The 25,066-nt window shown below is 55.1% G+C and overlaps 10 protein-coding genes across 10 annotated transcripts; 5 read left to right on the top strand and 5 right to left on the bottom strand.

Annotated features, from left to right (window-relative positions):
• Nucleotides 1–10: 10 nt before the first annotated feature.
• On the bottom strand, nt 11–1,980 carry C8Q71DRAFT_737441 (3-deoxy-7-phosphoheptulonate synthase). Its single transcript, XM_047922594.1, has 7 exons — nt 1,533–1,980; nt 1,392–1,484; nt 847–1,342; nt 678–797; nt 540–605; nt 355–487; nt 11–303 (listed from the first exon to the last, which is right to left on the bottom strand). Exons 1-7 carry the CDS (start codon nt 1,634–1,636, stop codon nt 98–100), a joined length of 1,218 nt encoding a protein of 405 aa, XP_047782821.1. The 5' UTR covers nt 1,637–1,980; the 3' UTR covers nt 11–97.
• On the top strand, nt 1,932–2,964 carry C8Q71DRAFT_334571 (chaperone). The gene is made up of 4 exons (XM_047917898.1): nt 1,932–2,101; nt 2,165–2,260; nt 2,323–2,404; nt 2,466–2,964. Exons 1-4 carry the CDS (start codon nt 2,036–2,038, stop codon nt 2,480–2,482), a joined length of 261 nt encoding a protein of 86 aa, XP_047782820.1. The 5' UTR covers nt 1,932–2,035; the 3' UTR covers nt 2,483–2,964.
• On the bottom strand, nt 2,610–3,716 carry C8Q71DRAFT_333978 (peroxiredoxin Q). Its single transcript, XM_047917896.1, has 5 exons — nt 3,407–3,716; nt 3,294–3,344; nt 3,128–3,225; nt 2,953–3,071; nt 2,610–2,897 (listed from the first exon to the last, which is right to left on the bottom strand). Exons 1-5 carry the CDS (start codon nt 3,537–3,539, stop codon nt 2,711–2,713), a joined length of 588 nt encoding a protein of 195 aa, XP_047782819.1. The 5' UTR covers nt 3,540–3,716; the 3' UTR covers nt 2,610–2,710.
• Nucleotides 3,717–4,523: 807 nt separating this feature from the next.
• On the top strand, nt 4,524–8,272 carry C8Q71DRAFT_853898 (pre-mRNA splicing factor; the record flags this gene model as incomplete). Its single annotated transcript, XM_047926991.1, has 10 exons — nt 4,524–4,568; nt 4,621–4,627; nt 4,729–5,901; nt 5,954–6,399; nt 6,434–6,557; nt 6,611–7,413; nt 7,471–7,812; nt 7,864–8,015; nt 8,075–8,112; nt 8,169–8,272. 10 exons carry the CDS (start codon nt 4,524–4,526, stop codon nt 8,270–8,272), a joined length of 3,234 nt encoding a protein of 1,077 aa, XP_047782818.1.
• Nucleotides 8,273–9,100: 828 nt separating this feature from the next.
• On the top strand, nt 9,101–11,952 carry C8Q71DRAFT_853897 (kinase-like domain-containing protein; the record flags this gene model as incomplete). The annotated part of the gene is made up of 6 exons (XM_047926990.1): nt 9,101–10,028; nt 10,082–10,123; nt 10,171–10,962; nt 11,024–11,097; nt 11,157–11,703; nt 11,771–11,952. 6 exons carry the CDS (start codon nt 9,101–9,103, stop codon nt 11,950–11,952), a joined length of 2,565 nt encoding a protein of 854 aa, XP_047782817.1.
• Nucleotides 11,953–13,136: 1,184 nt separating this feature from the next.
• C8Q71DRAFT_700804 (uncharacterized protein) lies at nt 13,137–14,891 on the top strand (the record flags this gene model as incomplete). The annotated part of the gene is made up of 6 exons (XM_047920141.1): nt 13,137–13,297; nt 13,346–13,519; nt 13,570–13,707; nt 13,760–13,784; nt 13,837–13,876; nt 13,939–14,891. The coding sequence occupies 6 exons, from the start codon at nt 13,137–13,139 to the stop codon at nt 14,889–14,891; spliced, it is 1,491 nt and encodes a 496-aa protein (XP_047782816.1).
• C8Q71DRAFT_333726 (citrate lyase beta subunit) lies at nt 14,787–16,982 on the bottom strand. Its single transcript, XM_047917895.1, has 11 exons — nt 16,950–16,982; nt 16,436–16,894; nt 16,240–16,379; nt 16,088–16,183; nt 15,792–16,034; nt 15,721–15,736; nt 15,553–15,662; nt 15,415–15,492; nt 15,295–15,355; nt 15,112–15,236; nt 14,787–15,054 (listed from the first exon to the last, which is right to left on the bottom strand). The coding sequence occupies exons 2-11, from the start codon at nt 16,638–16,640 to the stop codon at nt 14,995–14,997; spliced, it is 1,134 nt and encodes a 377-aa protein (XP_047782815.1). The 5' UTR covers nt 16,641–16,894; nt 16,950–16,982; the 3' UTR covers nt 14,787–14,994.
• A 49-nt stretch (nt 16,983–17,031) lies between these two features.
• C8Q71DRAFT_803309 (uncharacterized protein) lies at nt 17,032–19,329 on the top strand. Its single transcript, XM_047925971.1, has 4 exons — nt 17,032–17,255; nt 17,318–18,396; nt 18,454–18,901; nt 18,975–19,329. Exons 1-4 carry the CDS (start codon nt 17,179–17,181, stop codon nt 19,156–19,158), a joined length of 1,788 nt encoding a protein of 595 aa, XP_047782814.1. The 5' UTR covers nt 17,032–17,178; the 3' UTR covers nt 19,159–19,329.
• Nucleotides 19,330–19,483: 154 nt separating this feature from the next.
• Nucleotides 19,484–22,624, bottom strand: C8Q71DRAFT_737407 (CwfJ C-terminus 1-domain-containing protein-like protein). Its single transcript, XM_047922593.1, has 8 exons — nt 22,263–22,624; nt 21,888–22,211; nt 20,813–21,838; nt 20,668–20,758; nt 20,400–20,614; nt 20,189–20,344; nt 19,892–20,136; nt 19,484–19,827 (listed from the first exon to the last, which is right to left on the bottom strand). The coding sequence occupies exons 1-8, from the start codon at nt 22,446–22,448 to the stop codon at nt 19,668–19,670; spliced, it is 2,403 nt and encodes an 800-aa protein (XP_047782813.1). The 5' UTR covers nt 22,449–22,624; the 3' UTR covers nt 19,484–19,667.
• Nucleotides 22,625–22,677: 53 nt separating this feature from the next.
• On the bottom strand, nt 22,678–25,048 carry C8Q71DRAFT_737405 (DNA polymerase alpha, subunit B). The gene is made up of 10 exons (XM_047922592.1): nt 24,908–25,048; nt 24,462–24,857; nt 24,375–24,413; nt 24,228–24,316; nt 23,912–24,175; nt 23,693–23,863; nt 23,420–23,641; nt 23,158–23,363; nt 22,949–23,105; nt 22,678–22,897 (listed from the first exon to the last, which is right to left on the bottom strand). Exons 1-10 carry the CDS (start codon nt 24,990–24,992, stop codon nt 22,760–22,762), a joined length of 1,767 nt encoding a protein of 588 aa, XP_047782812.1. The 5' UTR covers nt 24,993–25,048; the 3' UTR covers nt 22,678–22,759.
• Between the last annotated feature and the right edge of the window lie 18 nt (nt 25,049–25,066).

The following is a 25,066-nucleotide window of genomic DNA, read 5'->3' as shown; positions in this document are numbered from 1 at the left end:
GTGAGGTCCATGCAGTAAAGCTACTCTGATCCAGCGTACAAGACTATCTACTCTAACAAGACACTGATACAGCGATGATTATTTTGGTACATCGAGTTCACGCCGTCACGCCGTTCGTGCCGTTCACTTTGGCGAGCTCAGGCACGACGATCCCATTGGCCTTGACGCCATTGACACCGTTCGCTTTCGTAGCACTGAAGCTTGCACCCCTCGACCTATTCCGAACCAAAGCCCTACGGCCGCGAACACCCTCGCGGAGGCGTTCCAGAGCCGGGACCGTCTGCTCCCATGAGAGGCATGCATCTGGGAAACCATCAGAACATTTAGTCGACATAATCATGCGACGTAACTTACCAGTCACCGACTGGCCGTATATCAAACCGGCGGGTCCAGATACGGGAATGTCCTGGCGACCCTCCACAAGGTTAGACTCGATCATGACGCCCATAATCATCTCAGAAGTTTCCCCAGATTCCAGCTGTTGTGCCTGCGGGAGGTGTAAGTGCACGATGCAAGCATATCGCGAAGCGAATACATACAATATCTTCCGCAACGTCGATCTGGCGTTTGTGCTGCTTCTGACTGTTCCCATGGCTGCAGTCAATCTGACATGGAATTTGCATGGAATACCGAGCAGTGAGAAATCTGAGATACATGGAGCCGACTGTGAGACGAACCATGATCTTTTGCGCGAAGCCTGCCTTGGCGAGTTTAGCCCCACAATCGCGGACATACTCGGCTGCATAGTTGGGACCGCTTGCCCCACCACGGAGAATTACGTGCACGTCCGGGTTGCCCTGAGGAATACTGAGCGTATGGAGATACATTGAATTTCTGACAACCTACCAACGTCTCCACAATGCTGCTCAGACCTTCCTTTCCCACACTCAGGAAGACGTGCGGTTGGCTGGCTGCTCTGCAAGCATCGATGGCAATGCCGACGCTGCCGTCGGTCGAGTTCTTGAACCCCGTTGGCATAGACAGAACCGAGGTGAGCTCCCGGTGCACCTGGGACTCCGTCGTCCGCGCCCCAATAGCGCCCCAGGACACGAGATCTGCTGTGTATTGCGGACTGATGGTATCCAAGAACTCGCAGCCTGCCGGAAGTCCGAGCTTCGCAATGTCAAGGAGCAAGGTACGAGCGATGCGAAGCCCTCTGTTGATCTGGAAGGTGCCGTCCATGTCCGGATCGTTGATGAGTCCCTTCCACCCGACGGTGGTACGGGGCTTCTCGAAGTAGACCCGCATGATGATGTGGAGATCATCCTTCGCCTCCTCAGCGTATACGCGGAGCAGTCGCGCATATTGCATCGCCGACTCGACGTTGTGGACAGAGCATGGGCTGCAGCACCGTCAACAGGAGCGTCCGTTGAAGGACGGACCTGACTTACCCCACCACGACTAGAAGTCGGTCATCCTTTGAGTGGAGGATGTTCTCTGTCGCCTTCCGCCCTTCCAGAACGGTCTGGACAGCGTTCAGTGTCCTAACTTATGTTAGACAATAGCAGTGGGCACAGCGCAACGGCACTCACAGAGGAAGATCCTCCTGCAGAATTTGCGGGGGGATCAAAGGGCGGATGTTTCGTACGCGGCGGTCGTCCAGCTTGTCGAGAGCCTCTCTAATAGTAATGGCCATGCCAGTCGACACTAGAAGGTGAGCGTAAATATGCGAAGCTGGGGAAGGTGGTTGCGGGATGCAGAAATGTGGAAGTCATGGTCTCTTTATACCCACTGATTTTGATGTGCTGATGTCCGATAGTCTGGGTGCAACGTGTGAACTCGTCTGTGGACACAGCAGGCCAGACAAGATTCGGCAGGAAACGTGCAAAGCTCGGGTGGCGGAGCGAAGGTGAGATGATCCCAGAACAATTTCACGGTGGCGGGTCGTGACTCCGCTTGACATCTGCATTTCCCGCGTATAATGATTACCACGTGACCCTGTTCTGTGGCGGCGCCTCTTTGTTTGAGGTGTCGCTCTGACGCCGTCGTCTGTCACGGCCATCCATCACCACAGCCAAACCACAGCTCTGCCACCATGGACTTCTCGCAAATGAACGCGGCCGAGCAGGCCCATATGTCGAAGGTCATTGAAAAGAAGCAGGTGAGTTTGTATATCTGCTGCACACGTGTGTCCCGCCCTGATCGGTGGTGTACGCGACCACAGATGCAAGACTTCCTGCGGATGTATTCCAACCTTGTGGAGCGGTGCTTTAATTCGTGCTGTAACGATTTCACGAGCAAGGCGCTGTCGTCAAAAGAGGTGAGCCCTTCAGGACCCAGTGTCTCGTTTCGACTGTTGACAGCAGAGGTACCGCCATCCAGGAGCAGTGCGTGATGAACTGTACGGACAAGTTCCTCAAACACTCTGAACGTGTTGGGGCTCGCTTTGCAGAACAAAATGCTGGTGCGTAACACCGGATGCTCCGTGTCAACTGTGCAACTGAGGTGCCTTCCCTTGATGTCAGATGCCATGAACAAATGAGTTGTCATTGGCGCGCTTGCTCGCATCCCATGTATCGCTATCGTACACCACCGTAATATCACTAGTAATGCTCAGGATTTACGGCCGCTACCTCTGCTCATCCGCGGGAACTCCGACGTGTCGACACTCCAGGCCAAGCCTACGTAGAACTCAATCCTTCGAATTCTTTCCCAAGCTCGGTACGTAGCCCGCAGATAGCGGTATGGGTCGATGTGAATCGTGCTAAGCTTAGGCCGCGTCACTAGCCGGTGCCGTGGGCTGCGCTTCGGTGGGTTGTCCTCCAGCCGCAGGTTCTGGAGTGGGAACTGCTCCGCTAGCCTGGGTATCCTGCTTCTCCTCTGCGTCAATCTTATCGAGCCACTTCGTGACGAACTTCTCGTGCGCGCCATAGTTGATCGTTGTGTCTAGTGCATCACTGTACAGGGACAACAGTGAGTCGCAGAAATCGCACACAAGGCATGGTATCTCACCGAACGACTCCCTTGGAGTCGATGAAGAAGGTGACGCGTGCGTCCGTGAGACCCATGAGGCCCTTTCCTACGTGGTACGCCTTCCTTGCCTCCCCATTCGCATCGCTCAGAACAGGGTACTAGCAGCACTCTTCCATTTAATCAGATAAGACGGGAACGCTAATGATTTGCTCACCGTCAACTTCTGCTTCTCCACGAAAGCCTTCTGTTTCTCAACGGGATCCTTGCTCACACCAACGATGTCCACTTTTGTTCGCTTGTAAAGTTCCTTCGCTATATGTTCCCGTTTCCCAAGCTACAGTCAGTTCGTGTTCAAGCGATGCGATTGGACGTTGAATTACCGGCAAGAGCGTCTCGGAAGTCGCAGGCCTCCTTGGTGCAGCCGAACGACCCTGGATAACGGATGTCATATCAGGTCTCTCAGAGGACTCCCAACAACGTGCGAGGTTCGTACCTGATTCGGGATAGAAGAACAGAGCAATAGGCACCCCGTTTGCGCCAGGTGTTATAGTGTAGGTCTCACCATTGTGATTGGGCAACGTGAGGGTAGGTGCAGGCTTGCCGATGAGGGGGTGACTCGGAGACATTATGGTTTCGCGTAGTCTAGCGTGTTACACGGCGGTGACAAGGCCCTTCGGTTTCCAAAATGCGAGGATCGCGGCTGTTTGCTGGAAGGCGTATTATGTAGTAGTGTGCGTGTTCTCTGAGTCTCAGGTGTAGGGATAGTCCTGAGAATGACGTACGACTGGATGGTTCTTCAATGACTGACACGTATCTCCGACGGTCGAGAGAGCAGCTAGTAATGAGCTAGGCAAGTCGCGGTCAGAGAAAACCCGTCGACCGCTACTAGGATATATATGTAGTAGGTCCAGGAAGTCACCTTGACCGGCTTCGTCGCTTCGAGACAGTGCGAGACCAGCCTAGTTAAATAGACGCGCAAGTCACGATCGATGATGCTGCATTCGCCTGACCGTTGTCGGCCAGCTATGCGTCGCATACTCAGTTCTTCCATGAACCGATGGCGAGTTGTCGGTACGTACTGTACTCCTATTAGTATGAGCATTGAGGTGCACGATGTTTGATTGACTATCAGACGCTAGCGCTCGATTGGCCGCACCTGTTGAGGGATCTCTGGCCTCAATTATGAAGCGATATCCATAATATTGCGCGTTGGCCCTCAGGTAATTCGAGCTCGGTCGGGTCAGTCAGTCTCGTGCAAGTACTTACTGTAGAGACGGAGTACTACTGTAGCTCAAGCCTTCATATGCCAGTGCGTTACATAGCGTCACTGTATCGGGACAGGGATCTGGCCTGTTACAGGGATTATGTAACGCAAGTGGCGGTCCCGGCACGTCGAGTGCCGCAGTGCGAGAGAGTGCGAGCGATTCGGAGCGAACTCGAGACTCACTCGCAGTCGACCAGCTCTGTCTTCCGTGAATTTCTCCAGTCGGCCTCCTACTCGCTCTCACAGCTTCTCCGAATCTAACTGAAACAGACCTGACGGTCCTTGCACTGCACATGTCCCGGATCTGAGCGAATTAACCCGCTTCCAAGTCCACCTATCTACCGCCATGTCTTCCGAGCTGGAACGGTACATCAGTGATAATTCATTACGGGTACGTGAGTTGTACTGAAAGATCTGTCCTTGGTCTGACTCAGCCACATCAGTTCTTTGGTGTGTCTGACCGAAGCATCATCGACTATGTCGTAGCGTCAGGCATGTAGTTTCTCTTAGCAATTGTTGACGTCCAGTCACTTACGAGTGTACACCTATAGCCTCATCTTCGAAGTCTCCTGAAGCCCTCTTCACCGCGCTCAATGCTTCCGGTTTACCAGACTCGCCCGACGCACACCGCTTCGCGCAAGAGGTGTTCTCGCGCGCTCCCCGCAAAACCAAGGCAAAGAAGTCTTCTGACCTGGCTCGTAAGCAGGCGGAGGAACAGTCAAAGCTGCTGCACTCCCAGAAGTTCGGCTTCCTGCTCGAAGACGAAGCAGATCAGGGTACGTCGGATCTGAAGAGTGACAGGGTGAAAGCCTCAGGTCGAAGTAGCGCGAAGGACAAGCGCGAAAGACATGTGCGGAAACGGGAGAGCGACGCGAAGGAATGGGAGAGTGACGATGAAGAGAAGGCGAGAAAGAGGGCGAGGACGGATGACGGAGACTACCACGATAAGCAGGCAGCGGAGGAGGACCTGGATATGGAGACACCGGAGGATGAGGAGGCGCGGAAGGAGCGACAACGGCTGGAGGACCTGAGAGAGCGAGACGAGTTCGCAGAACGGGTCAAGCAACGCGATCGAGAGCAGACAAAGCGCGTTGTGGAGGATAGGTCTTCAAAAGCTGTCGGTGCGGCGGCGGAGGCCGCTGAACGACGACGACTCGCCGAGGATGCTGATGCACGGGGACTCGCCATGCCCAAGCTACGAGAACACTCACGGCAGGAATACCTAACAAAGCGAGAAATGCAACGGATAGAGCTGCTGCGCCGTGAAATCACAGACGATGAAGCTCTCTTTGTCGGGATGAAGGTCTCGAAACGTGAACGTAAGGATCTCGAGCGGAAAAAGCAGCTTCTGCGGATTGTCGAGGAAAGGCTCAAGATCGATGACAAGTACGAGGGCTACATGCTACCGGAGGATTACATCACGGAGCAAGGCAAGATTGACAAGAAGCGGAAAGAAGGTGTACTTTACCAACGGTACGAGGAGGCCAAACCAAAGGACGATCAGTTCACGACCGACATCGATCAGTGGGAGACTGCGCAGACAAAGCACAGTACGTTCAAGACGGGTGCTATGGACAGGAAAGAGATTGTCGAAGAGTATGACTATGTATTCGACGAGAGTCAGACGATCAAGTTCGTCATGGAGAGTACCTTGGGCGGCGAAGGCAACATGTCCGCGACAGACAAACTCTTGCAGCAGCAAATCGAGGAGGCGGAACAGCGAGGTCAGTCACTTAGCATCTGTGATCCTAGGTTCATGCTCATCTCAATCTCTAGCCAAGTCGATCGACGAGACGCGAAAGTCTCTCCCGATTTATTCGTACCGAGAAGAGCTATTGCAAGCAATCAAGGAGCACCAGGTCCTCATTGTCGTCGCCGAAACTGGGTCGGGTAAGACCACACAACTCCCTCAGTATCTCCACGAAGCCGGGTACACCGCGAACGGCCTGAAAGTCGGTTGCACACAGCCCCGACGTGTGGCGGCGATGTCCGTGGCGGCGCGCGTTGCCGAGGAGATGGGGACGAAGGTAGGATACGAGGTCGGGTACTCCATCCGGTTCGAAGACTGCACGAGCGACAAGACGGTACTCAAGTACATGACGGACGGCATGCTACTGCGCGAGTTCTTGACAGAGCCGGATCTAGCGGGTTACTCTGCGCTGATCATCGACGAGGCGCATGAACGCACGCTGAGTACGGACATCCTCTTTGCTCTTGTCAAGGTGCGTCATATGACTCGGTGTTCATGTTTCGCAGGTGCTCACGGAGAACGCAAAGGATATTGCTAGGTTCAGGCCAGAGCTACGCTTGTTGATATCAAGCGCGACTATGGATGCTGCGAAGTTCAGCGAGTACTTCGATAACGCGCCTGTTTTCTATGGTATGTTTTTCATAAATCCTTTCCGTCAGGTCGTGACTAAGGTCTGTCTTCAGTACCCGGCCGACGATATCCAGTCGACATTCACTACACCCCGCAACCAGAGGCGAATTACTTGCACGCAGCCATCACGACTGTCTTCCAGATCCACACTACACAACCTCGTGGCGACATCCTCGTATTCTTCACCGGACAGGACGAAATCGAGGCTGCACAGGAGAACTTGCAGGAAACCTCTCGCGCTCTAGGGAACAAGATCGCAGAGCTGATCGTCTGCCCTATCTACGCGAACCTGCCGAGCGACATGCAGGCCAAGATCTTTGAGCCGACGCCCGAGGGCGCACGCAAGGTCGTGCTCGCGACGAACATCGCCGAGACGTCCATTACGATCGAAGGCGTCGTGTTCGTCATCGATCCGGGCTTCGTCAAGCAGAACTCGTATAACCCGCGCACGGGCATGTCCTCACTCGTTGTCGTGCCCTGTTCGCGCGCGTCGGCCAACCAGCGCGCGGGTCGTGCGGGGCGAGTAGGGCCTGGAAAGGCGTTCCGGCTGTACACCAAGTGGGCGTACGCGAACGAGCTGGAAGAGAATACCGTGCCGGAGATTCAGCGGACGAACCTGGGAATGGTGGTTTTGCTCCTGAAGTCGCTTGGTATCAACGACTTAATCGGGTTCGAGTTTATGGATCCGCCGCCAGGAGAGACCCTTATGCGTGCGCTGGAGCTGCTCTATGCGCTTGGGGCGCTCAACGACCGGGGAGAACTGACGAAGCTTGGACGGCGGATGGCCGAGTTCCCGGTGGACCCAATGTTGTCCAAAGCAATTATCGCAAGCGAGCACTACCACTGTACCGACGAGGTATGTCTGCCACGAAGTTCACTTGAGCATAGATCATTGATATTCACGCCATGCCAGGTCCTCACTATCATCTCGATGCTGCAAGAGTCATCGTCGCTCTTCTACCGGCCAAAGGACAAGAAGTTGCATGCGGACCAGGCTCGGCAGAACTTCGTCCGCGCAGGCGGCGATCATTTCACCCTGCTGAACGTGTGGGAACAGTGGGCCGAGACAAACTATTCGCAGCAGTTCTGCTACGAGCAGTTCTTGCAGTTCAAGAGTCTTGGTCGCGCACGAGACATCCGCGACCAGTTGGCGGGGTTGTGCGAGCGTGTGGAGGTCGTCGTGGAGAGTAATCCCAATACGAACGACATTACCCCCGTACAGAAGGCTCTCACGGCAGGATACTTCTACAACACGGTATGTTCAACCGTGTCCAGGTCCAGAACGTCAGTGCTGAGGACATTGTAGGCTCAGTTGCAGAAAAGCGGTGATTCGTACCGGACACTCAAAACCAATCAGACCGTGTACATCCACCCATCTTCGAGTCTGTTCCAGCAGACACCGCCTGTCAAGACCGTGCTGTACTACGAGCTTGTCATGACGTCGAAGTCATATCTGAGGTTCGTGATGAATGCAATACATCACTGAGTACATTCATACTAACCATCTCACTCTGCAGACAAGTGATGGAGATCAAGCCTTCATGGTTGCTGGAGGGTGAGTCGGTCGTTGTGATTTGCGTCAATTGCTGACTGACGTACATTTATTCCTAGTTGCGCCGCATTACTTCAAGCCTGCTGACCTCGAGCAGCTAGCGACGGGCGACAAGAAGATGCCGAAGACGGTCGGCAGCGCCGGAGAGAAGTCGCGAACGTAACACGTCTGTGCCATCTGTACTATATCACTGCCTCACGGACATCTATCTCCTTTGCTGCTGACACTGTTTGACGGGCAATTGCGAGCGTCTCGTTATGTGGCTTTGGATTGGCGCATCTGCGACGACTCGACGGGCCTTCGTGCGACATGGGTGATTTTGCAAGTAATTGCATCGCGAATCCTCAACACATAGGCAATGTATCCGGAGGTCTGACTGATCGAACACGACTGGCCAGCTCATGATCCCCTTCTGTGCTGTGGTTTGGCTTGGGTTTGGCGCTTGCAGCTTGCACCCCGGGCCGCACGAAGGCTTCGTGAATTACTCGCTTTCTCCGAATATCAACAACCTTTCCTTGGCCTATTTCATCCTGGCATGTCAAGTGCGCTGGTTCATTGCGGCACACCTTCGAGGGATCCTACTGCCACTACTCGGTGCCTCCCGCTCTCACTTCAGGCTTGCGAGTGTTGGGTTGCCAGTGAGATTGCCAGTGAGACCAGTTTGCGGTTCCAAATTAAACCAAATGTGATCGACGTCCCCACTACCTGCGGGAAGGGTTTGGTGGCTGCGTCAACTGAGCATGTAACCACAACTGAACAGACTACTCTATTGCCAACGGATGCATTGTACAGGCAGTACTGCTGTGAGCGGCGATGTCATTAGAGGCGCGCACGCGAATGCACGTGACCGCGTTTCGCCGCCTCGTGTCGAGGTTGAAGTTGAAAGAAGGTCGCCCGCCCGACCACTCGTCCTCCCCACCGTCCATCACCCTGTCGACATCAACAAAGGTTGGTTCTTTTTCCCTCTCCTCTCTCGCCGCCCTGTTGCCCTATGCTTGCCTCGCTCTCACCCCCGGCTGCGCGCCTGTCGCCGCCCATCACTCCCCCGCCCACGCTCGCACCGTCTGACTCTGTTCGGCCGTCCCCTGCGTCGTCCGACGACTTATCTCTTCTCGAGCCCTCCTTTGTATACGAGCGCACTGCAGAAGGCACATATGTGCGCGTCGCTAAGGGCTCGCCCAAGTCATCGACGTCAGCACCACCGACGCCAGAGCAATCCCCCAAGTTGAACCCCCAGATAGCCACAAAGGCACCATCTCCGTTACCGACGACGCGTCCTTCCACGCTTGCGAGGTCAGAAAGTCTGCCCTCGACCTCTTATGGTATAACACCTGCGAACGGCGGGAGGTCGTTTCAGCGTGTAGCCTCGGGCCCGCTGAAGACGCCAGGTTCGTCAACTCTTGTCCGTACCGCCGTTGGGCCCCTGGCTGCGGGCGGCGCCGCACGCAAAGGCGGTGCGCGCCGTGTCAAGATTGAAGATGCACAGGAGAAGGATGCCCTCATGCGCTCGCAACCGCAAGTCGTGGACGAGAAAGAGAATGTTCGTGGTATGCCGCATAGTCACGCCGCCCTCGCGCGGCCCATCATCTCTATGCGGCCGGCGCGTCTCATGAACAAGAAGTCGGGCATGGGTATCGAACGTATTGCTGAGGAGCAGCCCTCTGAGGAGGCCTCTCAGGAGTTGCCTCAGCCACCCGTCGCGCCCGGTCGACCACGGCGTTCAGCCAGCCTGAGCGACGCGTCAGGCTCCTCGCCGCATGGGTCTCTCTTGCCCGAACAACCTGCTGGTCAATTCGGTTACCATTATGCACACGCATCTCATAGGCCAGGTACCAGTATGGGCATCGCGGATCGCGGTGCGCGACGAGTCACGCTCGAGGAGAAGATCCGCCAGGAGCGCGAGATCGCACTGGAAGAAGGTATGTGTGTGGTGTGCATCTCGTGCTCCGAGGAAGCTCAACTCGTGGACTAGGCTATCTGCGAAGAGCTGCGGAAGAAGCGGCTGAAGAACAGAGTAAGTGCAAAGGAACCTAACGCTGCACACCACTAACTTTCACATAGGGATAGCACAGGCTTCCTCTCGCCATTCCCCTTCGCCTACACATGTCGCTCAAGCAAACTACCGCCCCTATGGACATCAACGCAAGGATTCCGACACCCTCCGTTCCGTCGCCGCCGTACCATCCCCGTCTTCACCCACAGCTGTCGAGCTCCCAGGACGTGCCTCCCCGCCAAGACATTCCATCCCCTCGTCAACAGTCGGACTTACCGCTGTGGCGCAAAACTACCGCCACAGACGCAGTCCGACTGCCCCGGAGGCACCGACGACGAGTGGCGACATCGCGCCCTCGACAAACCCTGCTCCTTCAGGCAGGACCTGGGCTGCTGGCGACGGGCGCGAACGTGAGGAAGCTGCAGACGTTGGTGTGCAGTCAAGGAGCGTGCCGACCCTTCCTCCGCCTCAGCCACCTGCCGCACATCCACGCCAGACCGCGCCTCCCGCTACTCAGCCGCCACTTCAGCCTCAGCCGGCACCGCAGCAAGCCGAAGGGCGATCGAATGCCAAGAATCTCATGGTGAACCGCAAGTCGTACGCGCGGCTGGACATGATCGGCAAGGGTGGCTCTTCTCGTGTGTATCGCGTCATGAATTCCTCAAACGAGATATACGCCCTCAAACGCGTGTCGATTAATGACAAGGAGGAGGAAACTATGGATGGGTACATCAACGAGATTCAACTATTGAAGCGGCTCGATGGCAACCAGCGTATCATCCGCCTGATTGACAGTGAGGTCAGGACCCCAGTCAATGGCAAGGGATCGTTGACCCTCGTGCTCGAGTTCGGGGAGATTGGTACGTGATCGAAGTGGGTTTCGCGCCATAGTATTGGTTCTGATGGCTTCGTTGTCTCCAGATCTGGCTAAGCTGCTGCAAGAGAGGCAGAAGGAGGCCCTCGACTTGGTCTGGGTAGCCTACTACTTCAAGCAGGTATGCATGTCAATGCTCGTTGTGATAACGCAAGTTATCGAACTGTGTCCTTCCACCAGATGCTTCAAGCTGTGCAGGTCATTCACGAAGAGAAGATCGTCCACTCCGACCTCAAGCCAGCGAACTTCGTACTCGTCAAGGGCCAGCTGAAGCTGATCGACTTCGGGATCGCCAACGCGATCGCGAACGACACGACGAACATCCAGCGGGACCACCAGGTCGGCACCGTCAACTACATGTCGCCCGAGGCGATCGAGCTCCCCGAGGGCATGCGCCGGCTCAAGGTCGGTCGGCCCAGCGACGTCTGGAGTCTTGGATGCATTCTCTACCAGATGATCTACGGTTACCCGCCCTTCCACCATCTCGATCTGTACCAGAAGATGCGTGCGATTCCGGACCGTGACCACGTCATCGAGTTCCCCGAGCACTCGGTCCCGGTGTCGCTGCGCGGCGGCTCGCCCTCGTCGCAGAAGAAGATGGAGGAGATGAAGGTGAAGGTGCCGCCCGGCGTGATCGCGACGATAAAGCGGTGTCTTGTGCGGAATCCGAAGGAGCGGATCACGATCCCGGAGTTGCTGGAGGAGAACTGGCTGACGATGCGCGAACGTACGTGCTCGCGGTCGGTTTGTTGTTATGATGTGCGCGGACGCTGACGTACTTCTGACTGTTACAGCAGAACCGGATCGGGCTCCAACGCCGCCGCCGCCTGCTCGTCCTGTGCTTGCTGACGACGAAGCGTTGATCAACCCGCATTTCATGCAACAGCTGCTTCGCTACGGCTTGAACCTTGGCCGCGAGGGTACCGTGATGTCCGCGGAGCAGCTTGCGGAGGAGTGCAAGGTATGGCAGTCTTGAGCGGTGTGCAATGAATGTGTGCTGATCATCTGTCTTTCATTTCACAGCGCTTGGTTCATGAGCTCAGGGGTGTCCAAGCCGCCTCCGAGTAGTATCATTCATCCCATGGCGCTGCATACATCTCTCGTAGGGATCAGCCGCACGTGCGGAGGGGGAGGGTGTGGGGTGTCCTGCGCTGTGCACTCGGCCTGACCAGGCCAGGCGCACTCTGGGTGCACCTTGACAGCCCCTTCCGCATCTCCAGTGTCGATCTGCAAGTCATGTTCTGCATCGGACACTGCCGACCTTCCGCACCCTCCACCTTATAAGTTAGACCTCGTCGACTCTTGCTTTTTATGATCATTTTGCTATGCTGTGTTCGCTGCCGTTGACCCAGTCGCTCATACATCTCTCCATCTCTCCACAGGCCCCGGCCAAACTCGATACCACGCACATCCATAGTGTAGACTCGCATGTCTCGTGTCGCTTTCTCGTATGCATTATGCATGTACAATTTAGGGTCAAGCACGTCAGGTATTATGTTTTATTTTCTTCCGTTGACGGGCCTTGCATACAGTATACGTAGGCCCTTATCCCGGATTCATTGGCACGTCTCTCTGCATCATCAATGTGTATATGTCATCGTTGCTCGTAAGGAACAATAGGTTCGAATCTCAAGCTCTTGAGCTTCCGAAGACTTGAGTTCCTGAGGACAATCAGGATATCCAGGACATCGACCAGGTTGGGTGCACGCGCGACGCATAGTCACGAATCCTAAGTACCCCGCCTACTAAGTAGATGGGATAGACCGGCGTCGGGGACTGAGGCGCGTCGTGGTCAGCCACCCGCCCTGTTGGAATCAAATGACTGCAGCAACACCAACTGGTCTGAATCAGGCTCCCGCCTGACGTCATCATGTAGCAACTGCAAGTTGTCACAGACTATATAACAAACCATGACAAGGAGCGCATCGCCCAATCCGCTGCAGTCCATACCGAATCCCAAGGCTTGCGAGTACTTGCCTGGATCGTAGCCTACAACCTGAACGGTGCGCCGAGTCCCATGATCCTCAGTCAGAGCATCGGTTGGTGGCTGAACACAATCCTTTGTCGCAGATTTGTATGTTTCGTCTCGGATCTGCTCTGAGATCGACTACCCTTCACCGTCGGACATTCGTCAACTCCCCTGGTCTCCGGCAACCCCGCATGTCGTCGACATTACCGCCGACTATCAGCCCTGGCATCCTTGATGTGCCAGGGGCAACGTACGAGTCCAAAACGACCCTTGAACGTCTCTTGCAAGAGGACCGCGAGACACACCATTGCTTTTTCGGAAAAGTTGGCCTGCACAACCATCTGAGCCATCAGTGCGTTCTATACGACTTGACGAAGTAATTACGCTCAACGTTTGTTAGTCTCCTGGCAGCATATGATCTCGGCGCGCCTGCGAAGTTGCTGCAAGCGATCTATGACCAGGAAAGAAGCGGGCTGTCGCCTATCCATCTTGCAGATCGCAGCAAAGACGTCGTGGAAAAGCAAGAAACCGCCATCACCTTGCAGAATTGGACAAAGTACCTGGGACAGGAGAAGTGAGCAGTTTCCGAGTAACGCGGCGTACTCGCTGACTGGCGATCACCAGGTACTATGCGAACTACCTCGCCTTCTTTGCCGATGAAATAGCCCAGTATGGAATCGAAGGAGTGTTCGAACGATACCTCTTCTCTCGAGATGCAAACGAAAACGGCGCGCTAGTGTTGCTTCGTTTCATCGGAGGAGCGTGAGTGTGGAACCCCAGATACAGAGTCTACTTACTCACTTGCGCTGTGCAGAGTACACCCAATTATCCAAACGGGGGTATGCTATCCATGCTTTATTATCCCGTACACAGCGCTGACCTTCACCATAGTACGGCGTCGAATTTGGTAGCGACGCCATGGTCGCACAAGGTAACCGCCGGCTCGCCAATATCCCAGCTGCACGGACTGATGACGAAGAATCACACTGGCAGGTCTCGCTCAAACGGCCGTGCATCAACCATTTGTCCCCGACATCTTCGATCTGAACACGCCGAAGGGCACAAACGAGGCAACAAGCTCGGCGAGCTCAGGCCATCGCCAGCCATACCGGGGCCGGTCGCTCCTCGCCATCCTGCGCGAAGCCTACGACTCCAAGACCATGGAGCCCGTCATGCCCTACGACCCCGACGCGCCGCTCCGCGTGCGCATCCAGGACGCCCTCAAGACACCGGGGCGCGTCGGCGAGATCAAGCGGTTCGCCGCACAGTGGCAGGTCGACACGAGCCGGGGGCAGGAGGCGCTCGACGAGAAGGTCGAAGAGCTCCTCTGGGCGACGACGCTGCTCCTCGCGGGGTCGGGCAAGCACGGCCGGCCGCCGCGCCTCGACTTCTTCCTCATGCACATGTTGAACATGTCCATATTCGTGCCGTCGCTGCTGACGGTGATCCCGAAGGCGGAGAACAGGGCGGCGCTGCTCCATGCGATCGTGCCCGTGCTGCTGATGTACCTCACCATCCGCGGGCGCCCGCAGATCGACGCGCCGCTCCTCATGTCGTACACCGCGACGCCGCGCCCGCCCTCGCAGGACAAGGGACCCTCTCCTCACTCGACTGCCATTGGGGATCGCCGTGATGCGGAGACGGTGAATCCCTGGCCCGACATCGTCGCGAGCGTCCTGCACGCGCCGGACCCGCACACGCTCAAGGCGATCCGCTCGCTGTACTATGCCGCGCAGCATTACGGGACGACGCCGCCCGGAGGGGCGATTGGGGCCTTCGACGCGGAGGGCCGCGAAACGCACGAGGGCATGTCGAAGGTCGATGGGACGATCTTCGTCAGAGCGGCAGGGGTCGTGATGGATACCCTCGGTTGGGTCACGCATGGGCAGCCCGCGGGCAAGTGGGACTTCAGCGCGCACGGGTGGGATGACGCTTGGAATGACTGAGTGGTCGATGTTCCGACGCATCTAGCGTGTCGAACAAGTGGATCATTGACGGGAAACTCTGCAGCATGTACACTAGTCAGCTTTTATGATATAGGACACCTATTCACTGAACGTCCGGAATAGGTAGCCCAGCTGCTCTTGCTATGCGTACAGTGTTCTCCGCCTGCCAAACGTCAAGCTTGTTCAGCTGCCATGCCCGGAGAGCAAGGGCTTGACTGACCTGCTTGAGCATGGGCGCGTCGATCATCTCTTTGCCACCACCCTCGAGCTCGAGCCCGATTGCTCCCCTCTGTGCACCATGTGCTTGTTCCATCTTCTTCACGATCCTGGCCGCACGCAGTATCTCTGCGGAATGCATGCCCGCTCAATCGGTGCAGCCGTGTATCTGACGAGAAGGACTCACCCTGTTCTGTGGGCACGAATGTGGACTGAATGATATCTACTTGCGTAGGGTGTATCGCTTGCTGTCGGGATCATAGTAACAGTGAGCGAGGTTGCAGGATCTTTGAAGACACAGACAAACCTTGCCGTTGAAGCCGAGACGCCTCCCATCTTCGCATTCCTCTTTCAAGTAGTCGAGGTCCTTGTAGTTCACGCAGACCTGTAAGGCGGGATGAGCTGACTGGCATAATACCGTACCTCCCTGCCAGTGGGTACTGACCATGTCAATCGCATCCAACCCAAAGGCCTTGGACGTGATGGCGATTTGAGACCGAGTGTATAGGAGTTCCTGACGGGACTTCGTGCGAATGATTGACGTGTCCGCACAGTCTGTCGAGAGCCGTTAGCACACTTACACTGTGCACAACTCGTCAACTGGACTACGTACAGTCCTCAGCCGCGAACTACAGTCGCGAGTTGGTTCAGCATGTATGAGCCCATCTACGCGTGCGGACCTACCAGTAGGGCTGATAGCGAGACCTGGAGAGACGGTCCGAATTCAGACCGCCAGCTCGCAATCGTCCCGAGGTTGACGAGAGCCCTTGCACTCTCGATGCTCGCGACGAGCCGCAGCGGCTGCTCCGCCGGGTTACGCGCGGTCTTGAGTTGTGAGTGTGAGTAGATCATACGGGAAACATGGTCGAGGTCCTGGACGGAGTGGACCTTTGGGAGAACGAGGGTCCGGATGGACGGCACTTGCAGCTAGGCGCGCTATGTCTAGCGGGTATATACAGACAGGAAGCAGTGTTGCTCACAGCAGCGGCAAGGTCATCCTCGAAAAACGGCGTGTTCGTCGAGTTAAGTCGGATCGCAATACGCTCAGTGCGCGGTAGCTCCGTCTGGGGCTTCGACTTCGAGGGATAACACGGTCATTCACGCGAGACGATGGTACACACGTCGGACGTACACGAAGAAATTGAACGAGTCTCTCTCGCGCTCCCTCCTTGTCCGTCTTCGTAGGCGGGACACTGTCCTCCAGGTCGTAGATGAGGATGTCCGAGCTGTTGACCAGAGACTTCTGCAGCATGCGCTCGGACGCCGCAGGTACTGCAGTGACAGCTCATGTCAAGTAATCTGCGACGAAGTGGTGCAGAACGACTCACCATATAGGTATGATCTATTCAGCTGCGTTCGCTCATTGATATGGGAGGCCGTAGTCAATGTTCTGGGGTCGGTCCGAGATGAGTTGGCACCGGCAAGCGTGCGCCGTAGGTGGATGGTCCTGGCAGTACTGGTGGCTGGAATAAAGCTTGCCAGTGACCACGAAGCGGAGGCTCCGAGTCGAGTCGACAAAAAACGGCCATGCATGATGTCTTACACCATAGACAGGTCTGCTCGCCGCTCACTCACGCAGCACAGCAGCAAAGCACAGATATTGCCGACAAATCATGGCGCGCGAACAGCTGACTATGGACCGGTGTCACGGTCCAAATCGAGCTCCCGGGCCCATTCGATGAATCAACCTGAGTCGACAACTGGCGTCTGCTACATAGTAAGTAGCTCTTGCGCCCCTCCTCTCTCATATACGTATCCACTGGAGTCCAGATCCCAGACATATACGGCTGTTTCGATCGTGCTGAAAAATCGCGTGGTTCAAGTGCACCAGTAGTAACTTACCCAGTTCAGGCCACTGGCCAGCGGTTCGTCGAGTCAAAGGTGAAGCCATCGAGCGTTGGTCCGACTCTGCACCATTATCCATACAGCCATCAGACCATTCTGAGGTGCGTCTATTCGGCCGCTTCATCTCTGCGTTGTTCGCTCTGACTACTTGATCATTCCTGTCAGGATCCATAGTGTGAACCAGTGGCTCCAATAGGGCAAACTTCAGACGAAACGCTGCTACCACATGTTGGCCCACCATATGCATCTGTATGTCCTGAACCGGGGACTCTGGTTCCCACCCGCAGCCATAACATACTCAAGGTATGCATGGTGACATATTGATCGTATCCGACGGCCAGCTGAATTACCCTATGGGGGCGCAGTGATTCGAATTCAAATCTCCCTCAAGAAGTCCTCGAATACGTGATTGACTTCCTATGGGACGACCCCATTTCACTTGCGCGGTGCTGCCTCACTTGCCGCGCTTGGATACAGGTTGCAGTGTACCACCTGCGTCGGTACAACAACACTAGCGTTTTGACGATACGAAATCGAAAGTCCTTGACGGCTCACAGCCGCGCATCGAAGTTGATGAAGACAAAGAGGCCAAGTACACTCGAGATTGACGAAAACCCTCGCAAGTCTTACGTGCATACCTTCCCGATGCTTATGCCCGGGTGCAATTTATCGAAGGAATCGACGACGTTGACAATTCGCCGACTGGACTTGGCGATCAGAAGACCACATAATCAATTCTTCAGATATCTCTCCTATTACACCCACATCACCGCCCTCGACCTTCGGTTGTGTCGCTTTGAAAGCACGCCGCAGCTTCGCAGAATGATCAACGCTTTGCCGAATCTCACTGATTTGGAGCTTACGGGTATCACATTGCGAGACGGTCTTGTAACGACTCTCGTACCTCACTCCATCACGCTCAATCGAAAGCTCGAGAAAATTACACTATCCCATCCTCCTGGCCAAGGGACACTACAGCACCCTGTGTGGGATGGTGCCGACAGAGCGGCTGCTCAAACGCTGCTGGCTGTATGTGCCGCTTACTCGACTGTTCTCTGGCTTTCAGTGGACGCAAACTACTTCCGCTCGCTCACAGACCTGAAGCATTTCATCTACTCTTTTCCACATCTATCCCATCTCAGGCTGAGAAGCCATACCCGCTCGCGTTGGTCACTCTCGTCGGACGACGTGGGCGTGCGAACAGCCTCTACAAGCCCTCACTTCTTCTCCTTGTTTGAGCTGTCAACTGTGTCTACGGCCTGCGCGGTGCAGCTCATGAGTCTGGTGTCCACGACACCAACCTGTAGCCAACTCGAGGAATTGATCATACGGCATGAAGACACGTCTGGGCCGGTCGCAGAGCTGTTGTCGGATGTCCAGCACACACTGCACGTCTCTGGCGCGGCACTGAAGAAGTTCACATGGGTATGGCCTTGCAACTCAGGTTTGTCTGTACATATCGTCGTCAGCCTGGCGTTGCTGATTTCATACCACCATGTAGACTCGCAGCTCGTTCCGCGGCTGACATCAAACAGATCTCTGAGACAAGTGGAGGTGACGCTCACCAACGTGCCTCCATCACTTCGTATTATCGAGAGCGCCCTAGTCAACTTGATATCCAATCTTACAAGCGCCACGGGGCTCTCGATCAGAATTCACTTGCAACATCCCGAGTCACTGCAAGATGTATACGACATATCACGCTTGAGAACAGATGGAACCGACCCCATTCCCGCTTTCCACACGATTATTTGCAGTGCATTATTCGACGAGTTCACGGGCGAGCACGCGTCCATAGCGGTCGATTTTCTGGAGAGAAACCATCCTTTCCAGACACAGGTTGCCACCATGTCTATAATCAGGTCCCATATTGTTGCGCTGTTTGCGCCATGGTTGGATAAAAAGGTGTTGGGTCTTCTACTTGACCCGGACCCAGACTCTGACATAAGGTAGGATCTCGGGCTCACAGTGAGTCTCACAATCTCGTTATCTACGGGCGCAGCTGAATATTTGCTTGACAAGGTTCACCAGTTGGGCCGTGAACAGCGTGGTGTGGTCGATTGTACCGATGTTGTGGATGCGGAAGGCTTGTGAAGACGCGTTACCAACACGAAACACGGGAAGGGAGGAAAAGAGGAGATACCCACTGAACGTACGATACTATGCTATAGCATTGCTCATGCAGCGCAGACCTGTGATACTGTAAATTCTCCCTCTCTTCTCCTGATTCCATCCGGTTTCTCTACTCTGCTCGGCCTACGCCCAGTCTGAGCGGGCCCGGTCTGTACAGTAGTTCAATGACATGTGTAGATATGCGAGCCCACACAGACTCTCAGCTATCAGTAAACAAAGGGATTCATGGACGACACGAGGAAGCATTGCCACACATATGGTGCAAAGCACCCCGAGCCAGGGGGACGTATGAATGGGATATAGTCATTGGCCGGTGGACCTTCGAAGCTACGGCTCCTCTACGAGAGCCTCCTCCAGGACGCGGCCGGCGAGGCGTTCGTTGGTCACCCTCGTGATCATTGCGGGAACTCGGTTTCACTGTTTTCATGAACACCACAAGTAAGGGTAGTCAAAGTCTCTGAATGCACCGTCCGCAGTGTTGATGAGCGCCAGTGCAGCATCAGCTATAGATACACATCCAACGCAACGAAACGCGTGTGTCACAATACAATGGTACTACACGTACAAAGGTGTCAGCTGAGCTTATGATCTACCGATCATGCCAGTCCAGTCAAACTTGTCATACTTCTGCTTGAACTTAGCAACTCGTTGCTTGTTCTGGTAGAAGTCGACACGTCTCGGGTGCCGCCATCTGCGGGGTTCGAGCTCCAGAACGTTGCCAATGATCTCGCCAGCGAAATATCTGAAGGACAAGGGGACACAGCTTAACTAAGCCTTTCGCTGTGTTCAGATCCACGGTCACGTACCTGGGAAATTCGCCACCACCCTTCTCTCCTTCGTCCAAGTCCTCATCGCCAGCGTCACCGGTCGCTCCCGTATCTCCAGTCCCTTCAATGACATGACCGTATCCCTTCTCGCCTTTGTAGTCGAACTGGACCATGAAGTAGGGCAAGTTGGGTACCATGGCGCGTCGGAAACCACCCGGGCGCGCTGAGAAGTCAATGAGCTTCTTGTGTTGTGACCATTCAGCTTCGGACATGAGGATGGATTCCTACAGACGACGGTTCAGCGTGATGGAGTCTCGGGTGACGGACCGCACGTACCTTGAAGTAGCCAGGGATTTGCTCGAAGTGCTCCCATGGCAGAGGCACGCACTCAATATAGGTATGCTTCTGCCACTTGAGGCTGATGACTGTCTCGTAGAAGATGACACCCTTGTCCTCTTCTGCATACATGCGCATCAGGCACTTCATGAAGTTCTACAGACATAGGATAAGCGTCGAAGTCATACGTGCAGAGTAGTGTGTCACATACCCGGACTTCGTCCCATACGTCATCGTCACCTTCGAGCATGGCTAAATGGTGTTGTATAGGAACAATGAGGCAATGCCCGTCCACCAGCTCATCAGTGGGAGTACATGACAGGTACACTCGCGTGCCCATAGCGATGATCGGTGCCTTCGGGATCTCGTCATTCTCGCCGAAGCAGAATGGACAAGTTGCGAGGACCTTCTGCGTCCGTTTATAGTCTATGCCATTATCCATGACATGAAGAGCCGCAACAGCAAGAGGATAAACGTACCGTTGATAGCAAACTGACGCTTCATCGCGTCTGACCGCATCTTTTTCCTACCCAGCTTTTCCGCATTGTCATCCATGTAGTCATTGTCAGCCTGTATAGCTTGTCAGCAGGTAGAATCAACGGATAAATTCAGCCTGCAACTCACCTGGAAGCCGCTATCTGTCATGATCTGTTTCGCATATTCCATATCCATATTCTTTTGGTCCGCAGGGCCATTGCGCATGCGCTCCTGCCTGAGCATTTCTCCCAGCGTGATGGAGTCGTCATCCGCGTTGTACCGAATCTGCTCGCCCGTCTTGCGATCATGGCTCTCGAACTGCTCTCTCTTCTTGCGGTTCCCGGGTGCCAACGGAACGTCCTCCTTGCCCTGGCCCACGTCGTACAGGTTGCCGCGGATGTCGAGGGTCGGGAGCACCTCGACTTTGGTCCGGACGTTGTCACCTTCTCCGCCTCCGTTCGCTTTCCGCATTTCTTCCTCGTATTGCTTCTCCAGGGCCTCCGTATCTGATGCCCCGATGAGCTTAGCACGCAAGACTTTGGCTTGGAGGCGGTTCAGAGACGACGGGGAGAGTGCTCGCCCTGAGCCAGTAAGCGAAGCGGCGAGGGACGCCGACGGCGTCATAACAGAGGGGATGGGCGTATGAGACAAGGCGCCGGAAGGTGTCCCTTGAGACGAGAGTCGTAGCGTGTCGTACTTCCCATGATTTGCCCTCGTCTCTGGTGTCGGCGTCGCAGGTCCAGCACTGCGTGCGCCCAAGTCTGGTCGGCGGAACGATGTGCTCCGGCCACTCATAGCGCTCCCGCCAACGTCGGTAAACATCAGACGCGTCTCGCCTGGCGCATACTCCTCCTTGCCTACCCTCCCCTTGCCCTTGTCCCTCCGGTCCGTGCCGCCACCTCGACTAGCGCGCCGGCCTTCGCGCTCATCGAGGATGCGCCGTTCTTCCTGTGCCTCCCGGAAGGCTTCGAAGGATTCAAAGCGATCGAGTGCAACGTCCTCGATAGCCTTGCCCTCCTCCTCGGCTTGCTCGTACACACGCCGCAGCTTCATCATGCGCCATTGTGATCCAGGGCCACCTGGAGTATTGGGTTTGGGAGTAGCAGCGGGCATGTCATCTATGCTCTTCCCTTCCTTAAGAGCCGTATTCAGTTCCCTATGGCTGATATGAGGCTAGAGACAAATTAGCATGACATGATGCAGACAGCGTGTAGGTGCGCACCTTGTCAGGGTCAGGACGATCGGGCCGGGGCTTCTTCTGACGCTCAGTCCCGAGACCAGAGAAGTAGTCAACGTTGCCCGCCATATTGCGCGCGTTCTGTGACGGTTCTCCGTAATCCTCGGTCAAGGGCTCCTCATCGACGTCCGGCATGCGAGAGGCGACCTCAGGCACAGTCGGGGTTGAGGGAGGCATGAGCATCCATTCGTCCCGTTTAAGCGTCGTCTCTGCTCGAACTGAAGGCGGAAGCGGCGGGTCGTCTGGCTTGGCCTCAGCGCGCGATGTCAACTTCAGACTCTCCGCGGTAGGTATTGTTGTTGCGAGAGGCTAGCAGCACACTCAGTGTTCCATTACGATGGTCACGAGCTGGCAGCGCACCTTCTCGCCGTCCATGTCAATGTTCTTCTCCTCCCACATGTCGTCGTCGTCGGCATTCTCGTCAACAATGTGGATGTGTTCGCCATCCTCTTTCCTCGCCTTCTTGCTGCTGCCCTCCTTGTCTGATTTGTGCTTTCGTTTATGCTTGTGTTCAGACTTGCTCTTTGATCGCTTTGTTTCGGCCATCACAAAGTCCGAGGTTAATGTAGGGAGTCGGACAGCAACTTATGTCGAGTATTGGCGGAATACAGTTGAACTACAGAGCTGCGATTCGAGACCCACCAGTGCACCGTCATTTCGTCACCGGTGATCGAGCACGTGGCTATCATGAAGTGCTGAAACAGGCAAGTGCAGTAGTTGATCCTACTTTTGGCTTTTCGTTTCGGCGAGACATGCGGCCGTAAGAACAGGCTCATATCCAGAAATCTCATCCCTTAGTAGATCACCAACACTACAAGCACGGAATCGTAGTACAGACAAGAATGGCGCTCCCTAAATCATGGATCTAGTCGTACAATCTCCGCCTTAATTCTGTCGCCCACGGACGAACCACTCTCATGGCTCGAACACACCAGCGACGCATAAGTCAACTTGGTGAGGAACGATGGGTTGATAGCTATTGTGGAGTCCACCACCTGACCAAACCTTGAGCAAATGTTGAAGGGACAGAAGGATTGCTCACGGACCTTCGAGAAGTGTTTCAGTCTGCTAGGGAGGATGAGAACATCCGGAGCTTCGTTGGTATTCGCGCCGTCGATATCGAGGTTTAGTCTCTCCATGTGGGTGACATCTAGGTTGACTTCGTGTGAGAGGTCCAGCGGGACTGGGAAGATCGGGTAGAAGCTAGCGCAGAGCGGTGAGAACTGAACTCAAACTCAGATGACCTCAAACATACCTGCGTTGTTGCAATAAATGGCGACATGTATTTACCATTGTATCGCTGCCTGCCGCGTCTCCGCCCGAAGGAGCTACAGGCTCAACCTCTTGAGCGCGCTTGAAGAACTCTTCTTTCCGCAGATGAAAGAGAACGTCGACGCTGGTGACACCGAACGTCACATCGTTGAGGGAGAATCGACATGGGTTCGGCAAGACTCGTATCCGCTGCCGGTATTCAATGTCAGTGCTAGAAGGTTCATGTAGAGGGCACAGAAGCCTACTGGGTATATCGCGAACTCATGGCTGAGTTCACCCTGGGGGAATACAGCGTGATCGCTTATCATGTCGCGTACGCTGGGTACGATGAGGATTTGACTATCCGGAGAGCTACCCAGGAATTCCGTCAAGCTCGCTAGGACTACCGTCCGGAATATGTCAGCTGGAGTCTCATCGACGTCGCCATTCTTCACTGCGGGGTGAGCATCATCGATAAATGGTCCGATCTGCCCCTCAGACGTGAGCGAAATTGACGAAAACAGAGTGACAACGCTTACTAGAATCACAACGGCAGGTCTGTCGGTCTTCAGCTTAGCCAGCAATTTTTGCCATTGATTGAATTGCATATCTGTGTCAGGCGTGTACGGCCCACAGGCGACACATACACCGAAGGGTTCGGTGCTTTCCGTCTTTATCGAGCCTGCTGACGTTGGGTGTAGAGGAGGGAGCTAAGGCGCGTCAACGCAGACGAAGTCAGGTGCCAATTCACGACGTACTGAGAGTATCTCGGTGACAAGGAACGATCCTCCGCCTCCATTCTTCCCCCGGAACGCAGCGATGGCGCCTGGAAAGAGCCCAGCGCCACCGGCACCCTGCTTTCCTTGGCGCACTTTCACATTCGGATCGAATCGCAGGGGCACCCTCGCGCCAGCACCGATTTGGCGGGACGATTCCAATGTCAGCGATGCTTCGTTGAGCTTCACTGACCCTGCTGAGCTTTCAGAGTCAAGAGTAATGCGGCCAACTACGACCACTTCTTCCTGATTTTCAATGTATCAGAAGCGCGACGACAGACGAAGGCTCATCACTTACCTCTGTCGAAGCGGAAGGGTCGCCTAGATCCTCGATGTTGTAGTGCAGCCTCACCAGTTCCCCCATCTCGTCAACCCTGGAGTCCAGTGCTGCGAGAAAGCATTGATGTGCGCCTACGCCTGTGATCAATAGAAATCGAAGACTTACCTGCGCTACGATCAGACACCTTCTCGTACATGTACCTATCTATAGTTCCTTGAGTTATCGACGTGTATATGTTTTGTCTACACTCACAATTCCGACTTCTGCTGGCTTCATCGTCAATGCCGGGGCCAGAAAATCTCACTCCGCTTGGCCCAGCAACAGGACCCTTCCTGCTCTCGCCCGCCGTAGCCACGGCAAATCCGTCTTGTCTCTTGACCGGAGTTCCCCTGTTTAACATCGCTCCAGGCCGAAAGCCTCCCTTCGGAAACGGCGAACCGAAAGTCTTCGACAATGGCCCACTCAACGTGCCTCTAGTCTTGGGCTTCTCCCTGTTGGCCTTTGCTAGTAGGTCTTTCTGACATTCCGCCTTCAGGTCCGGAATATCGTCCATAGTGAATAGGAAAGCCTTTTTCCCGAGCTTCATTGCCTCCCACTTGTACCTGAGATCTTCGCCGCTAAGGTTGAACATTTCGCAGATTCGCACACCTAGCGGTGCGGTGAGCGATCGCTGCGCGGAGAACGTAGGTTTTACTGACACTCCTCGAGGTGATTCTCGTCTAGCATGTTCTCGAAGTACTTGACAAGCTCAGCACGTAGTTTTTCTTTCGTTTCAGAGCTCATGGTTTGCTTGAGGTTGAATGTGCAATCAGATATGCAGGTAGGAGTCGAGGGTCAAACGAAACGCGTCTAAGTCG

Source organism: Rhodofomes roseus (assembly GCF_022264815.1).
Source record: "Rhodofomes roseus strain CIRM-BRFM 1785 chromosome Unknown C8Q71scaffold_3, whole genome shotgun sequence".
Classification (NCBI taxonomy): Eukaryota; Fungi; Basidiomycota; class Agaricomycetes; order Polyporales; family Fomitopsidaceae; genus Rhodofomes; species Rhodofomes roseus.
This window is presented reverse-complemented; position numbering and strand designations above follow the sequence as displayed.

What these genes read in the sequence shown, in the direction of transcription:
- C8Q71DRAFT_333726 (XM_047917895.1), bottom strand. Translation starts at nt 16,640, where the DNA reads ATGCATGGCCGTTTTTTGTCGACTCGACTCGGAGCCTCCGCTTCGTGG. An exon ending in GAATAGATCATACCTATATG is followed by an intron (nt 16,380 to 16,435) that starts GTGAGTCGTTCT and finishes CTGTCACTGCAG; the next exon opens with TACCTGCGGCGTCCGAGCGC. An exon ending in GTCTCGGCTTCAACGGCAAG is followed by an intron (nt 15,356 to 15,414) that starts GTTTGTCTGTGT and finishes TGATCCCGACAG; the next exon opens with CAAGCGATACACCCTACGCA.
- C8Q71DRAFT_737441 (XM_047922594.1), bottom strand. Translation starts at nt 1,636, where the DNA reads ATGGCCATTACTATTAGAGAGGCTCTCGACAAGCTGGACGACCGCCGC. An exon ending in CGACTTCTAGTCGTGGTGGG is followed by an intron (nt 1,343 to 1,391) that starts GTAAGTCAGGTC and finishes ACGGTGCTGCAG; the next exon opens with CCCATGCTCTGTCCACAACG. An exon ending in ATACGGCCAGTCGGTGACTG is followed by an intron (nt 304 to 354) that starts GTAAGTTACGTC and finishes ATGGTTTCCCAG; the next exon opens with ATGCATGCCTCTCATGGGAG.
- C8Q71DRAFT_333978 (XM_047917896.1), bottom strand. Translation starts at nt 3,539, where the DNA reads ATGTCTCCGAGTCACCCCCTCATCGGCAAGCCTGCACCTACCCTCACG. An exon ending in GTTCTTCTATCCCGAATCAG is followed by an intron (nt 3,345 to 3,406) that starts GTACGAACCTCG and finishes TCCGTTATCCAG; the next exon opens with GGTCGTTCGGCTGCACCAAG. An exon ending in GACTCCAAGGGAGTCGTTCG is followed by an intron (nt 2,898 to 2,952) that starts GTGAGATACCAT and finishes GTCCCTGTACAG; the next exon opens with TGATGCACTAGACACAACGA.
- C8Q71DRAFT_803309 (XM_047925971.1), top strand. Translation starts at nt 17,179, where the DNA reads ATGTTGGCCCACCATATGCATCTGTATGTCCTGAACCGGGGACTCTGG. An exon ending in GGTATGGCCTTGCAACTCAG is followed by an intron (nt 18,397 to 18,453) that starts GTTTGTCTGTAC and finishes ACCACCATGTAG; the next exon opens with ACTCGCAGCTCGTTCCGCGG. An exon ending in GACCCAGACTCTGACATAAG is followed by an intron (nt 18,902 to 18,974) that starts GTAGGATCTCGG and finishes TTGCTTGACAAG; the next exon opens with GTTCACCAGTTGGGCCGTGA.
- C8Q71DRAFT_334571 (XM_047917898.1), top strand. Translation starts at nt 2,036, where the DNA reads ATGGACTTCTCGCAAATGAACGCGGCCGAGCAGGCCCATATGTCGAAG. An exon ending in AGGTCATTGAAAAGAAGCAG is followed by an intron (nt 2,102 to 2,164) that starts GTGAGTTTGTAT and finishes ACGCGACCACAG; the next exon opens with ATGCAAGACTTCCTGCGGAT. An exon ending in AGGCGCTGTCGTCAAAAGAG is followed by an intron (nt 2,261 to 2,322) that starts GTGAGCCCTTCA and finishes ACCGCCATCCAG; the next exon opens with GAGCAGTGCGTGATGAACTG.
- C8Q71DRAFT_737405 (XM_047922592.1), bottom strand. Translation starts at nt 24,992, where the DNA reads ATGAGCTCTGAAACGAAAGAAAAACTACGTGCTGAGCTTGTCAAGTAC. An exon ending in ACCCTTCCGCTTCGACAGAG is followed by an intron (nt 24,176 to 24,227) that starts GTAAGTGATGAG and finishes ATTGAAAATCAG; the next exon opens with GAAGAAGTGGTCGTAGTTGG. An exon ending in ATGAGTTCGCGATATACCCA is followed by an intron (nt 23,364 to 23,419) that starts GTAGGCTTCTGT and finishes GAATACCGGCAG; the next exon opens with CGGATACGAGTCTTGCCGAA.
- C8Q71DRAFT_737407 (XM_047922593.1), bottom strand. Translation starts at nt 22,448, where the DNA reads ATGGCCGAAACAAAGCGATCAAAGAGCAAGTCTGAACACAAGCATAAA. An exon ending in ATCGTCCTGACCCTGACAAG is followed by an intron (nt 21,839 to 21,887) that starts GTGCGCACCTAC and finishes ATTTGTCTCTAG; the next exon opens with CCTCATATCAGCCATAGGGA. An exon ending in ACGTATGGGACGAAGTCCGG is followed by an intron (nt 20,345 to 20,399) that starts GTATGTGACACA and finishes CTATGTCTGTAG; the next exon opens with AACTTCATGAAGTGCCTGAT.